This window comes from Lemur catta, chromosome 3, assembly GCF_020740605.2.
Source record: "Lemur catta isolate mLemCat1 chromosome 3, mLemCat1.pri, whole genome shotgun sequence".
Classification (NCBI taxonomy): domain Eukaryota; kingdom Metazoa; phylum Chordata; class Mammalia; order Primates; family Lemuridae; genus Lemur; species Lemur catta.
Window position 1 is genome coordinate 76,428,610 of NC_059130.1, and position 16,362 is coordinate 76,444,971.

Consider the following 16,362-nt stretch of genomic DNA (forward strand, 5'->3'; position numbering starts at 1 on the left):
TCATTGTCATGAAAGAGAAAGAAAGACTGAAAAATGACTCCAAATTAAAGGAGTTTAAAAAGATATGACAACTAAATGCAACATGTGATCTCAGATTTTTAGAAAGAGCTTCCTGTAATGGTCACCTCTTCAGAGAGGACTTCCCAAAGCACCTGCTGTCTACAATAGCAGCCCAGCCCGTCCATCACTTGCCGTCTCCTCTTTTTCCTTTCCTTTTCCTTTTCCTTATTTTTTTTCATAGCACTTAGCATGAGGGCTATAAGTGTAAGCTCCAGAGCTAGACCTCTTGGTGTTTGAAACCTTGTGATGTGGGCATGTTACTTAACCTTTTTTTCCCCTGTTCCCTCATCTGCAAAATGAGAATTATAATACTGCCTACTTCAAAAGATTATGAGGGAGATTAAATGAAATGATATATGTAAAACACTTAAAATAGTGCCTGGCACATTGTAAGGCCCCCAATTAACATTAACTGCTACTTTTATTATTTTTATTTGATGTCATATTATACATTTATTCATTTACTATTTGTTTCTCCTTTTAGAATGTAAGCTTTATTAAGGTAGGAGTTTTGTTTTGTTTTGTTTGTTTGGCTGGTTTTTATTAAAACACTACTTGCACATAGAAGGCAATTAGTAAGTATTTGTTGGATAATAAATGCCTAAAAAACAAATAGCCAATGAGATTTTATTTAAGTAAAATTTTACCTGGTGTTATGTATTACTTTAAAATTTGAAACTTCCATTAGGATACAAAGAAGGGTGTGGAAGAAGATGATCATGTAAAAGAATTCTGAGAATTCTTAAAAGGCAGGGGAAAAAATGAGTACAGAATGGAAGGTCAAGATTCTGACACTGGCAAAAACAGCAGCCATGCTCACATTCCCTCCAGACAATCTGGCTATAAATGCCCTAGGAGGGCTCTCTGAGAACACAGACTATCAACATGGCCAATGTAAACTTTTGTGTCAGGCTAACCCATCCTTATTTAACAGCTCTGTGATGCCATAGAGGAAGGAAAAAGGATTCAGAAAAAGATTCAGAACACAGCAGTCCAACGAACTCCTTTTTAAAAAAAGGTTCCTTGGTGAAATAGGTTTGAGAAGCCTGGTTGCTGTATCCCTGTTAGCAGTTATCAAAATTCACTGAACCCAGTGTTTCCCAAAGTCACTTGCTCATGGAACACCTATCTTATAACAACTATTAGCATATGATGAAAAACATTCTGGAATTACTATACAGAGAGTCTATTTTCTGTATAGAATTTTACAAATTGACCAGAGAGCACTATAGTTGATGCGAGAAAGGAAGATAACAGTGTGAGGATCTCACAGGTAACATCACAGTAGGCTTCTGCAAGGCTGGCATTATGTGGTACAAATCTATCTTACCATCTTTGTCTCAGACCATTTCCCCACACACTACCTTTGCTATAGCCAACTCTGTTGTCATGTGCTCCTTGAAGCTCTAACGTTACTCATGTTACTAATCCAAAATCGGGCACTGGAGAAATGAATTAATAGAGGTGATTTACAACCCATTATCTGAGGCCTGTTTCTTTTTTTCTTGTTGTTAAAGCCAATCTCAGGTTTCAGAGGATAGAATACATGCTATTTTAGGTCCCAGGTCATAATACCAGTGTGTTATAACATCAAAGATTTAGATTTGAGCCTTTGTAGCTATAAGTAAATGTTATTTATATTTAATCTGCTGAGTTGGTACCTAGCGTTCCAAGGTCGGCAAAAGGATCCAGAGTCTGGGGTTTGCTTTGATGGGTGGGAGTACCGTGCGAGGATCCTGTTGGGCTGGTGGCAGCTGACTTGCTTCCCATTCCAAAGCCTCCTGAAAAGGAAATAAGGTCACTGAAAATGAGTTAGTTGTCTGAAGCTGAATTCTGAAATTTAGAATTCCAGAGCTGCTGTTCATTTGTCTCCAGGGCAAATTAGGACAGGGTTTGGAATTGTATAAGAAGTTGCTAGGCCCTGTTTCTCTGACCTGGGTGAAAGGTGGCCTGGAGCAAGGACAGGACACAGAAAAGACAGATGCTGTTTCCTGGCCACACGTGTGAACTATTATTTCCAGTGTTTACCTGTCATGTCCCCTTTCCTATGGGATTTGCCAATTCCTAACTGAGTAACTTTGGGAATCTTGTTTTATGTCTTTGAGCTTCAACATTTTATCATTGATTTTTTTTAAAAAAGGAAACAATAAGAAAACAAAATCACAGGCAACAAAAGAAAAATAGACAGGACTACATCAAACTAAAAACTTATTTGCACCAAAGGTGACAATCAATAGAATAAAAAGGCAGCAGAGTAAAAAGACCACTATCTCTCATCATATATAAAAATCAACTAAAAATGGATTAAAGACCTAAATTTAGAACCCAAAACTAAGAAATTCCTAGAAGAAAACACAGAGGAAAAGCCCTATGATATTGGTCTGGGCAACATTTTTGGATATGACCTCAAAAGTATAGGTAACAAAAACAAAAATTGACAAAGGGGATTATATCAAACTAAAAAGCTTCTGCACAGCAAAAGAACAATCAACAGAGTGAAGAGATAACTTACAGAATGAGAGAAAATATTTTCAGACTATACATTTGATAAGGGGTCAATATACAAAATATATAAGGAACTCAAACAACTCAATAGCAAAAAAAAAACAAATAACACGATTAAAAATTGGCAAAAGACCTAAATAGAGATTTCTCAAAAAAACATATGTAAATGGTCAACAGATATATGAAAAAACGCTGACATCACTAATCACCAGGGAAATGCAAATCAAAACCACAAGGACATATCACCTCACTCCTATTAGAAAATCATTACCAAAAAGACAAAAGACAACAAGTGTTGGTGAAGATGTGGAGAAAAGGGAATCCTTAACACAGTTAGTGGGAATGTAAACTAGTATAGCCTTTATGGAAAACAGTATAGAGTTTCCTTAAAATATTAAAAGTAGAGCTACCATATGATCCAACAACCCCACTACTGGTGTGTATGTGTGTGTGTGTGTGTGTGTGTGTGTGTGTATCCAAAGGAAAGGAAATCAGTGTGTTGAGTAGATATCTGCACTCCCATGTTTACTGCAACACGAATCACAATAGCTAAGTTATGGAATCAACTTAAATGTCTATAAGTGGATGAATGGATAAAGAAAATGTGGTGTATATACACAATGGAATACTATTCAGCCATGAAAAGAAGGAATTCCTGTCATTTGTAACATCATGGATCAACCTGGGGGACATCGAGTTAAGTGAAATATGCCAGGCACAGGAAGACAAACACACCTCACGATCTCACTCATATGTGGAAGCTAGAAAAGTTGATCTTATAGAAGTAGAGAGTAGAATGGTGGTTACCAGAGGCTGGGGGGCTGGGAGATGAGGAGATGTTGGTTAAAGGATATATAATTACAGCTAGATAGGAGGAAGAAGTTCAAGAGATCTATTGTATAGCATGGTAACTACAGCTAATGATGACATGCCGCATTCTTGAAAAATGCTAAGAGAGTGGATGTGCACTGTTTTCACCACAAAAATGATAACTATGTGAGGTAATGCATTTGTTAACTAGCTACATTTAACTATTCCACAATGTATATACACAAATATATATAAAACGTATATACAAAAAACATCATGTTGTACATAATAAATACATACAATTTATCTGTCAATTGAAAAAAAAATTTAATCCAATAAAGAAGGAAATCCTGTTATGTGCTACAACATGGATGAAGCTTGAGGACATCATGTTTATTTCAGATAAGCCAGTCACTAAGAGACAAACACTGCATGATTCTTCTCATGGGAGGTATTGAAAGTAGTCAAACTCAAAGAAACAGAAAGTAGAATGGTGGTTTCCAGGGCTGGGGGAGGTAGGAGTGGCAGCTATTGTTTGGTAGGTGTCAAGCTGCAGTTATGTGGGGCGGTCAGTGGGAAGGAAGGGGTCGTTCTGAGGATCTATCTGCTGCACAACAAAGTGCACATAGTTGACAATGCTGTATTGCATGTACATTTGGAAACTGTTGGGAAGGTGAATTTTATGTTATGTGGCAGGGGTAGGGATGCTACAATTTTTAAAAAAAGGAAACAGTAACTGTTTCAGAAAGTAGCTGTTAAAACATATTGCGTGTATTTGTGTGTGCATGTGCTTAACTTGTACAGCATTGTGAAGGCAGTCACGCAAGACAGCTCTCAATAAATGCCAGAGTCGCCACAAGAAAGAGACCTTATTAATTACTGACAAATCCAGCCCTTAAATAAGTACTTTGTGAAGAAGGAAGAATATTGATATTTATTCAGGATCTACTCTATGCCAGAAACTTGCACATAAACTTTCATAACTTAAACTTACACAACTGTATGGGATAAAAGATTTTATCCCCATTTTTTCAGATTAGAAAACTGAGGCTCAGACTAGCCAAAAAACTCCAAGAGTTTCTAAGTGGTAGAGTTAGATATATATAGCTGTATCCATTGGATTCTATGGTCAAGACAGACATTAAGCAAATGAGACTTACAAGATAAATAAGTAGCACTATCATGTCATCAAGTGCATTGGGAAAAGTCCCTCCAGAATACGAGTGAGTCTTTAGGAAAAATCAACACAAATGACACAGGTAGGCTATACTACCCGGCAGGTATTCACTTTATCTTGGGTAAAGGTTATGCTTCGGCAGTTGGTTAAGCATGTACAAAATATAACCCGCTGACCTTTACCTGGTTTAGCATGCCAGTCCCAACCGCCCGAAACATCTGGCTGAATGTTCACAGCAGGTGTACTAGAAGCTGCAAGTGGGGAGAAGAAAAAGAATGAGAACAAGACAGCTCAAAACCCCACTTTTCTGAATTCACACAGGATAATGCCACCCCTTCCATGAAGCCTGCATGGCCTCCCAAGATGAAAGGGATTCACTCCTCTGTCTGAGTTCTAGCCACACTCCGCAACACTTGTTATTTTCTGCTTTCACCTATGGTTGCTGACATGGGGCTTGGTAGAAACCATAGATTACTGGCCTCTGCTCCTTCTTTAGCTCACCTTTGCTCTACCTCCATACCCACATACTTTGAATTATAACTGAGCATGTGTCTGTCTCCCTTAAATTGTGAGTCCCTTGAAGGCAAGAACTATCTTACACATGTGTCTCACCCCTATTCTTAGCACAGAGTCAGAGGGCACTAAGAAAAGAGGAAAAAACTTGAACTCAATTCACCTTAGCTATGCATTAACAAGTGTATTAGAGGCATGACCCACTTAGAACTGAAATTTTGTTTTTTCCTCTGCTGTGACATGAATTGAGAATGATGAGTCATTCAGAAACTGTATTGGGCACTGACTATATACCTCCTGCGATGCTAGTGCTAGGGATGTGTCTATTGTTAATCAAAATAAACTCACTGCACCTTCAAAAAAGATCACTTTGACCCCTCTCAAACTTCCAAACATATAATTTTAAAGATGTTCAGCCACAGAGAATCAGGTGTACTAGAGGAATATGTAAGTTTAGAAGGAAGTTTTTTCTACATCTATAAAATCTACAGAAGAAACAGGATGCCATAAGAAAGAATTTCTTTCTAAGGCACCTCTAAGTTTTGCCCATAAAAATTAGTGAGTGAAATACAAATACTAACCTGACATTGCAAGTGGGATTTAAAACACACACACCCATGTGCACGTCCACATGCCCCCCTACCAGAAGAACGATGAAGGCACCAAGATTAGGATTCCAAGCTTTTTATTTACCTGTTTTGTTTACTTAGTACCAATCAAGACATTTGTACCTTCCCATCCTTAAGTTTAAAAGAACATGCCATTATCAAGCAATAACAATTTTTTTCTTTCTAATCTTCCTTTCTCTTTTTCCCTAGTAACCCATGAAAAATGAGGTAGACATTAGGCAGTTTTGCCAACATTTACTGTCTGATTTCATTTAAACTCTGATCTCATTCTCACATCCAACCAACTAGGATGTAGAACGAGGTATTATAACTTCAACCTTATTACTAATCAAACCCTTCTAAGGTTGTGGCCAGTAGCTCAACAACCTTCAACATCAGGAATGAGCTATAATTCTCTGGCTCAAAGCCATTTATCCTTCACTGAAAACCTCTAGTTTTAATCAACGTTACTTAAGTGATACACTTTTGTACTTACAAATGGATGTAATTATTATTCGTTTTACACAACCTAAGTCTCTGACATACAAATGTAATTTGGGCTACATATGTAATTTAAAATTTATTAGCAGTCACATTTTAAGAAGTAAAAACATGCTAGTGAAATTAATTTTAACAACATATTTTATTTAACCTAATATTTTCAAAATATTATTTTAACAATATTAAGAATATTAATGAGATATCTTACATTCTTTTTTTGTATTAAGTTTTGAAATCTTCTATGTATTCTGTACTCGGAGTGCGCCTCAAATCAGACTAGCCACATTTCAAGTGTTCAACAGCCACTTGTGACTAGTGGCTACTATATCCTAAACTTTGTGTTCTGGGGAATTCTAATTTTGTGGAATATGAATATATTTTATTAACTTAAGAGCTATATTTTCCACATTTCAAAGATTTTCCCAACAAGGATGTATCTTTTAATCATTTAAAAATGGAAGTGTTTTTTTCTTTCTTATTGATACATAAAATAAGGATACATCCTACAACCAATGGTGATTTATGATTCTGTTCATATAGCTCTAACACAAAAAAAGAATTCCACAGTCAAATAAACAAACAAATAAATAAATAAAACAAAGTTAAGCAGGCTTATTTTTGTAACACACTCCAAAGCTTTTACTACCTTCATATGAATTATTAATTTCCAAAAAGGAAATGTACAATGTAGCCTTTTCCAAAAAAAAAAAAAAAAAGCATCCACAGGATGCTCTTATATCTGAACACCTACTGACACTTTGTGGAAAACTATGTTTTACTGAACACGACATAAAATACTTCCTTACCGTGCACTGTGGGTGAAGGACTTCTTGTAGGCTGAAGAAAGGGGTCGCTGGAAGCACTGGCTGTGTTCAGAAAAGAACCCAGCAAATCTTGACCTGATGGTTTAGAAGGTCCTCCAAATGGGTCAAAGGTGGCACCTAGAAAACAACCAGAAAAATGTATTTATTTGTCCTATGAGTTCATTCATTCACTAAACATTAAAGAATTGTCACTACTGCTTGGCCTTAGGCCAAATTCTTGAAAACTCAGGATGATACATGCTTCCTGGGCTGCTCCACAGGCCTGTCCTAGCCTTAAAACTTCCTGCAGGGCTAATAATGGACCCAAAGGATTTCTGACCACACATGAATAATCCCATCTTTGTGGACAAGGGAGTAGTTTGGATTTACCTGCCGGATGAACCACAGTCAATACCACGGCCACTACACAAAACTATTGATAATCTGCTGCCCAGCAGATGTTAGCAGAGCATTATGCCAGTGAAGTTACAGCTGAAAACTTATTAAACCACATATCCTACCTGGTTTTAAGAGTGGGATTTATTTGTTAATTAGCTTTATCCCTTCTCACGATGACTTACAGTACATTATAAATATCAATTTATATTAAATTAGAGGCATTCTCCAATAACTAAAAGTATTCAATAGCATAAGACCAGAGCTCAAAATTTAAGTAACAATTATCCCCATTTTACAACTGAGGAGATTAAGATTTTTTTCAGTAAGTGTACACAGATAGTTAAGTGTTGGTCCTGGGATTCAAATCCAGGCCTTTAGCTCTAGACTTGGTATTCTTTAGACTTCCTCTTGGGGGGCAGAATACTTGCATTCTACACCAGGGTCTGCCACTAATCCTCTGGGTTATTCTCGGACAGGTCAATCAATATATCTAGGCCTCAGTTTCACTGCCTGTACCTTGAGGCACAGAATTAACTGTTAGGTCTAAGGCTCCTGCTAGCTGTGGCACTGGAATACAACTACCTGCACGGGACTGTGATGAATGAAACTGACAGTAATACAAAGTGCATAGTCCTAAAACATGGCCATCAAGTACTACGCTGTCTTGGATCTTGAGGATTTTTTCCTCTGACAGAGCTTTTTGTCACTTTGGTGAGCTGGATGGAAGGCAGTGAAGTACAGAGACAATAGCCTTGGCACAGGAGTCAGGGCACGGAGTTCACATCCTGGCTTCACCAATAACTAATGGGGGAGCTTGAGCCTCAACGCCTGTACTCTGGCTCTGAACCCCACTGGCATAAAGGATGCCTCCAGCTGAACCATCATAAATCAAGACCAGCCCAGAGCCTTTTGAGAAGTGAAGGGTTAGCTTGGAGGAAAAATTTCCTACACGACACTATAGGCCTGAAGAGTTGAGATATTTCTTTTTACTCTTCCTAATGTGATGCTGTCTTGGTTAATGACAGTAGGCCAGGGGAAGCTGTTTTGAGTTGGTTCTTTAGAAGCTGCAATGGATCTCTGCTTACCCAGCTACACTGTCTTGCTTGCAAATGTGAAAAAACTGTGGATGGCCCGTTATAGAAAGGGTTGAGTCTGCAGCAACGAGCAGAGTGAAACTAACTGAGCCCCAGGGGGCTCCAGCTCCTTGTCTGGTACCAATTGCTCTGTTTCAGTCAGCTGTGCTGATGGCATGAGTCACTTAAATATATTTTGAAATAACGAAACACTTCTCTGCATAGCCAAAGTGCATTCAGAAAACTACAATTCCAGGAAGGCATTACAGGAAAACTGAGGGAAAGCTCTGGAGTCAAATGGCCTAGTTTTGGACTCTGGCCCCACCAATTACTAGCCGTAGACACTTACGCTACTAATTTAACTCTAAGCCCCCATTTCCTCAAATATAAACAATTATACAATGGGGATAAGAGTCACACTTATTGATTGGGTTTTTTTAAAAAATTAAATCCTGTTTAGTGTTAAATTCCATGTCTGGCAAACAGTAAGTACCCCATAATTATCAGCTGCTATTACTAATAATAATTCACTGATCTGTATCTCTAAGCAGAAGTAAGTAAAGCAGCTCAGGGATTGAAGTCATGAAAAGAAGGAAATAAAAAATAAGAGTGTGAAGCTCAAATATCCAGTCTTACACTACCTTATTTCTCTTGTGATCTCTATTTAAATGAAGACATATACCTCTAAGGGACTTTCATGGAAACCAGAAAAGTCTAGCTTATTAGGAAAATTCAATTCTACCTGCTTAGCCCAAAGGTTAAAATTCAAAACTGAGAGGTACGGTACAAAATGGAAAGAATTACCTTCTCCCACTCTGAGGGTTGGAGACGCAGAGGCGGAGGGGGCAGAACGGCGCGGGGTTGACTGGGTGGACGCAGGTCCACTAGCATGAAACACGTCTTCAACCCCTGCCTGTCCAGCCGGGGCAGGACCAGCCGCACCTCCACTCCCAAACAGGTCGCTCAGTAGTTCAGAATTGGTGGGAGGAGCCGCTGGTGGAGAGAAGTTCTTACTCACTGCAGACCCTTCTAGGCCCAGCAGGTCCACGTCCTCAGGGGGTGGAGGAGCAGCTGGCTCCTGCTGCTTTTTGCTGGGCTTCTTGACCCCACGAGGCTTGTCACCATTGGCATTGCCATGCGGACTGGAGAGGGTCAGAAGTTCATCATCCGATTGCTCACTTTCCTGATTCACCAGGGCAGCGTGGTCCTCCTCGCAGAATGACTTCTCCGATTTCTGGTCTAAGGAAAGCCAATATGCCCATAAATGCTTAGTTACTGATCGCAGCATTGTTGGGTTTTGTTATAGGTATATAATTCCAGAAAAAGACAGAAGGATCTAGCCCTGAGCAAACAGTGCTTTCAGACCCTTATCAATGGACAAAGTGACGTACTTCACATTATATTCAATTATCATTTGTTGAGCATCTGAGACACAGTATAGTACAGTGGTAAAGACTAGAAATTCTGGAGCCAGACAGCCTGGGATTGAATTCCAGCTCCACTGGCTCTGTGACACTGGGCAAGTTACTTTATTTCTCTGTGTCTTGGTTTCCTCATCAGCAAAATGGGGTAATAAATAATACCTAACTCAATACCTATTGAGAATTATATAAGATGATATTATAAAGTGCTCAGATCAATAGTAAGTAGTACATACATGTTGACTTTTCTTATGTATTTTTAGGCACTATGCCAGGTTTTAGAAAAAGCATTATCTGCTAGACCTTTGCTGACACTTCTCACTGTCCTTTACTTCTCCACGTGTCCTACGGGCAAAAGAAAAGGCTTTCTCCCACTGTCTGGAGGAGAAATGACCACACACCTAGTAGGTGGAGAGAATGACTCTGCTTCAGAAGGTCCTTACACCAGCCTGCAAGGAGATACTTTCAGCATAAATTGGGTGGCAGGAAAGAAGCCTCTTATGGGGAAAGAGTGACTTCCTAGGCCCTCCTTGAGGCAGATCTTCCCATGAAAATTTGTTATTGAATGTCAGATAGACCCACACTCCAAACCAAGTACAGACCCATATCCTTTGCTCTCAATTCTGAAATGCAAAAAGCTATGAAAGGGAAAGGACTTCCTAAGTTTGGCATAAACTTAGTTGGCAGAAAACTGACCAGAACAGATACGAAGATACTTATAGTCTTCATTTATCTCACTCAGGGTTATTATTTATATGTTCCACTGCAGAAACATTAATATATTTGATTATAGGTTGTTGTCTGAGATACCACTGAGGATATTAAGCAATACAGAGTTTGTGTACTGTATCACCTTTCTAAAACTCAAAAAATTCCACATTCCTAAACATATCTGGCTCTGAAAGATTCAGATAAGAGATTGTCCATCTGTGCTAAAGCCTATTTCAGGCCAGGTTTTGTGGCTCACATCTGTGGCTCATACCTTAGCACTTTGGGAGGCTGAAGCGGGAAAACTGCTTGAGGCCAAGTGGTCAAGACCAGCCTGGGCAACATAGCAAGACTTTGTCTCTACAAAAAAAAATTAACCAGGCATGGTGGTGTGCCTAGCTACTCAGTTGGCCGAGGCAGGAGGATCACTCAAGCCCAGGAGTTCAAGGCTACAGTGAGCTATGTTCATGCCACTGCCCTCCAGCCTGGGCAACAGAGAAAGACTCTGTATCAAAACAAAAAAAACTATTATGGAGCCTATAGGAATCATTTCTAAATTTTTTATTAAAATGGCAGTGGGGAGGTAAGAGTGAAGTTTTATTAAAAGCCCTTACTATGAGGAAGATAAAAGGTAAGAAAAACCAAGAGGGGGCTGAAAACTCTCCCTGTTGTCTATGTATCACTGGGTCTTTCAAGTTTGAGAAGTTGATAGAACCATTTCTCAAAAGAAAATTATGAAAGTAAGCCTTTCAATTCAAAGAAATTTTATGAACAATTTTTTCACCAAACACTGAAAACTTCTGTAGGCAACAGGAATACTGTCTCATATTCAGACATTGGAGGACGGGCAATCAGGAGATTTCAAATAGACCATCACGAAAGCCAGTTTTCCACCTCTTTCACTTAGAAAGTCCCAACTACTCGATTTTACACTGAACCTTGCAGGTAACCTCAGACAACTCTAAATCAAAGATGGCCAGTGGGTACTGATTAGGATGCCAATGCCAGTCTATTGATGGTAGCAGCTGGAAGTGTTATAGTGAGAAGAATTCTGAAAATATCTCTAGGTTTGAGAGAAAATAATACAGTGATCAAGCCCTGATTTCTGCTATGGCTGTTAGAGCAAGTAGCAGAGACATATAGGCCAAGTATATGCCTGCCCTGCACCACAGTAAGCTCCATTCTGCCCTGCTACTGGTTATAGCTCTCTGGAACAAATGCTAAATATTATATTTTTAGAATATTTTTTTAAGGCCAAGAGATAGACTCCTTTATGAATCTCTTTGTATGGTCAACAGCCTAAAGGAAATCCTAGAAAACATCACACTTATTTGTCAATCCAGGAAAGACGTAACCCAAAATACAGCATAGAGAGTGAAGCTAGAATTCAGCTTAAAATGGCCTTTTGCATCAGTAGAAGAGCATCTGTGGAGTTGAAAGTAGGTAAGTTGCCTGATTTGAAAAAGGAATGAGTGGGAAGGAGCAACTCGGATGACTTCTATTTGCTGCTGTGCTCTAGGCTGCTTATTCTAGGGCTAACCATTTTTATAGAACCACATAATTTAATCATCAAACCATATAACTTAAAGAAACGCTTGTAAGTACCTTGCCAACAGAGAGAGGCAAAGAAACCGCCTTGCCCGAAATGCCTGGGGTTGTCTGGAGGGATATCTATTGGAGCCTGTCCTGGAAGACAAAAGGCCATGCAGCATCAATGAAACACAGGAAATAAGTCAATGTGACGAATAACAGAGAGACTTCATCCTGAAAGAATTCATACCTCCTAAGACCAGCGTATCCTGATGCTCCTGGTGAGAAGAGAAGAGGATGCTGGGGTTGACATCTTTTGTGCAGTAATGTTCCCACGGTGGGGTTAAGTCTATTACTTTGTCATGGGGCTGTAGTTCTACATCCAGTGTCACCTGAAATAGCTGAGGATATTTTTCTGGTACATCACATGCATCTAACTCTGGCCTAAAGAGGGATTTAAAAAAAAATAAGATCAGTGAAAAATAATGGAACCAGCATGATGTTCCACACAAAAACTATCATAGGTTGACTCTTAGGTTTAACTCTGAGGCACATTTCTAAGGAAGACTCAGTCAGAACCAGATAAGTTACTTGACTTTTCTGAGCTTCAGATTCCTCATCTAAAGAAAGAGGAGAATAATCCCTGCTCAAAGAATTTGTCAAGTTGAATTTTGAAGGGAGGAAATAAATAAAAATGAAATTTTAAAAAAAAAAAAAAGAATTTGAACACCACTACATGTAAAAGCAGTCTAGAAAGCAGGGCTGATATGTTGGCCAGTATGCACTGGCATGGCCCAACTGGTTGCTAAAATAGTGAAAAAGGCCCACAGCTACCGCCTTGAGCCCTTGAACATCTCTACCCCTGTCTTGGCCCCAGCAACTCCCACCTGTCACCCAGCTTCAGCCACCCCCTGAGTTCCTAGACCACATATGATGTAGGCTAATGTCTGGCAGAGGATCCTCCAGAACCCTGCTTCAGAGCCACGGCCAGGCATGCGCTCTGATGGTCACTGCTCCTCCCACACCACTGATTGCTCTGCCACCCTGCGGGGAAACACAAAGGGACACACAGATGCAAAGGATCAACAGTGGTAATACTTTGTTCCCTCTTTGTTTACTTGTTTCCTTACATGGAATTTTAGACCCTTTTATCTGAAGTCTTTGATCTGTTTGTATTTCTCAAGACAAGTCACACCCAGCTGAAAGATTTAAAGCATATCCAGCCTCTCTGAGCTGCTAAGCTACATTCAGTGGTCCAGGAGCGTGGGATTCTGGGGGATGCCGCAGCACAGCGCCACACAGCCTCCGTGTGTCACAGCTGCCGTGATTGAAACCGACTTTTGGCCCAAGCAGTACTTACTTGGTGAACTTTAAAACTGTTGTGTCCAGTGGTATGAATCCAGTATGAAACTGAAGCTGGAATATCTGCGTGTTGGTCACCTAAAAATATGTGAGAGAAGCACGTTACGATTGATCAGTGAAAAGGAAATCTGATCAAAAGATTAGATTTTTGGGAGCCAGGCTCCTTCAATTGTTTCTACATCTGAATCTTTGTTTACTCTGAAGATTAAACAACCTCTCTGCTTAGAACAGGCTCAGCTTCATTTCCAGCCTCTCCTCTCCATGAACTCTGCCTTGGCAAGCCATGCGCTCATCCGCTAATGTCCCACATTTTTCCACATTCTTGCATGTTGCCGTACTTTGATTCATTGCATTCCTTCTACCCAGGACACCCTGCTCCAACCCAAGGAACCCATCCTTCAAAGCCCACCGTGAAAGGTCATATCCTTTCTGCAGCCTTTCTGGGTCACCACTGGCTAAAACAAACTACTACCATTATAGCACCTCATCCTCCCTCTAATATGGTATTGGGGATATTTGTACTTATGTAAACTTTGCTTGCAAGTGTGAATTTCTTAAAGGCAGAAACAGTTTTGTTCTTGTCAGTCCTAAACACCTAGGCAATGGCTGGCACAAAGCATACATTTAGCAAATATCTGATGAATTAAAATGCAATTATTTACAACATTATTCCTAATAGCCAAAAAGTGGCAATAGTCCAAATGTCCACCAACTGATGAAGAGATTAATAAAATGTGATATAGACATACAATGGAATACTATTTGGCCATATAAAGGCATAACATACTGACACATGCTATAACATGATGAGCCTCAGAAACATGATGCTAAGTGAAAGAAGCCAGCTATAGATGACTACATAGTGTATGATTCCATTATATGAAATGCCCAAAATAAGCAAATCCATAGAGATAGAAATCCATAGAGATAGAAAATAGATTAGTGGTTGCCAGGGGATGGGGGAGGAGGAATGGGCAGTGACTGCTCATGGGTACAGAGGAGTGATGAAAATGTTCTGAAATTAGATAGTGGTGATGATTGCATAACTCTCTGAATATACTAAAAACTACTGCATTGTACTACTTTAATGGGTGACTTTCATGTTACGTGGATTTTATCTCAATAAAAAAATTGAAAAAAAAATCATTTAATTCTACATCCTTAGTAGAAATCTCTCCCCTTACACTGATCCAAGTGGGACACTATAAGAAAGGCACAGCTTCTAAAGAGCACAGTGTGCTAAAAGTTCAAAGGCTGCCACCTCTGGCACAGTTATCATCATGCCAAGGTCTTTGGGAAAGTCACAGCCTCTCTGAGCCTCAGTTTCCTCTCCTGTAAGATAAAGGAGATGAACATGAGCAATCTTTAAAGGCTCTTTCTCACTCTAAAACCATAAGTCACTCAAGCCCAAAGAGATGTGGAGAAAAGATTCAGAAATATTCCTTTTAAAGACTCAGATGAGTTTACATCGATTCTTCCTGAAACCATACCTTAGCCTGCAGCCGGCTCCCAATGGTTGACCTCAAGTGATACATGGAAACGACCACATCTCCTTGCACAGTGATGTTCAAGGGAATGAAGATTTTTCCATCTTGGACACGGTATTCTCTTTAAACAGAGACCAAAGCGTACATTGAAAGAGAGTCCAATCTGGTACAATCACACAGACACAGGTAGAGTTCTCTGTGGCTCTGGCCAAGGGACCTGTTTTCCCAGGCCTGGACCCAGAAACCACTTCCTATCTTGCATAAAAACAGGACTGCAGCTTGTGCCAACTGGATCTGCAATGGGATGGAGCTGGTCTGATACTAGGCACTCTCTTTGCATCCACCTGGACTTCCAAATAGTGCAATTGCCCATCCCTGCTTTGCCAATCTCTTGTTCTCCACACATGGATCTAGCCCTGGTTTATGTGCCTTTTCCTAACCTTAAATTAATAGTAAAAGCAGAGATAAAGAGAACAAACAAAATCCAATGGAGATCAGTATAGAAATAGAAATGTCATGCTCTGTGAGGGTCTTAAATACCAATCCCCAAATTCAATCTGTTCCAAACTAATTTCATTTTGCATTACCACCCACTCCTTTCTCTCCACACTCCCTACAAACTCCCACTGGCACTTGCTCTTTATTATGAATTCTATACCTTCTTTCATTACATCACCATCTACATAGTTGCTTACTCTGATTCATCACTGTCTCTGCCACTACCCTCCCCGAATCCCATCAAGACAACCTCCTTCTTTAATGACCAGGTCCTTTGATGCCCACCACTGTCTGACCTCTCATTATAGCTTCTGCTGGTCCCTTAGTCTACACTACCATTAGACTTTAAAAGGGGCCATGGCATCTCTTGATTTAGTTGTACTTTTCTTTGATTACCAATGAGATTGAACTTTTTAAATACATATCAGCCATTTAACAATGAAGATGCAGGAGAAAGATCATCCAAGTTACACAGGAATTGAGCAGTGCACAAGAGGAAGTGAAGAAAAGTATCAGGACTTACTTCATTCGTTCAAAATCTGTACAGGTTGTATATATTTTGGTTTCTCCAATCAGTACATCACAGTAAGGGCGACATCCATTTCTCTGTTTGTTAAAAAAGGGTATCGGACTGACAGTGATTGACTTAATTGTGAGAGGTTTGAAGTGAGGGCGGTAGGGTTTGTCCGCTAGTAGGTCACACATATAGCCCAGGTATCTGAAACAGAAGATTGCCACTCTGTTGAGGCCCATCACACCAGGAGAAGCAAGCAATCTTTGCGATGAAGATAGCAAAAGTTTGTCCTTACAAACTGTTAAGTTACCATAAAAATTTACTCTGTTAATTTCTCAAACATGGACTAGCAAAAGAGAATGCAGCCAATAATTCAGGAAAGATTTTATCTAC

At 39.6% G+C, this 16,362-nt stretch overlaps 1 protein-coding gene across 2 annotated transcripts in view; it reads right to left on the bottom strand.

Moving 5' to 3' along the window:
- Positions 1-16,362, bottom strand: part of DNAJC6 (DnaJ heat shock protein family (Hsp40) member C6) — a 69,515-nt gene that overhangs the window by 15,915 nt on the left and 37,238 nt on the right. For both annotated transcript variants that reach the window (XM_045547823.1, XM_045547824.1), the window contains 9 exons: positions 15,979-16,173; positions 14,961-15,078; positions 13,469-13,548; positions 12,359-12,552; positions 12,184-12,264; positions 9,254-9,688; positions 6,981-7,115; positions 4,735-4,803; positions 1,722-1,841 (listed from right to left, as the gene is read on the bottom strand). In XM_045547823.1, the coding sequence (XP_045403779.1) occupies positions 1,722-1,841; positions 4,735-4,803; positions 6,981-7,115; positions 9,254-9,688; positions 12,184-12,264; positions 12,359-12,552; positions 13,469-13,548; positions 14,961-15,078; positions 15,979-16,173 (1,427 nt within the window). The remainder of the gene's footprint in view (positions 1-1,721; positions 1,842-4,734; positions 4,804-6,980; positions 7,116-9,253; positions 9,689-12,183; positions 12,265-12,358; positions 12,553-13,468; positions 13,549-14,960; positions 15,079-15,978; positions 16,174-16,362) is intronic.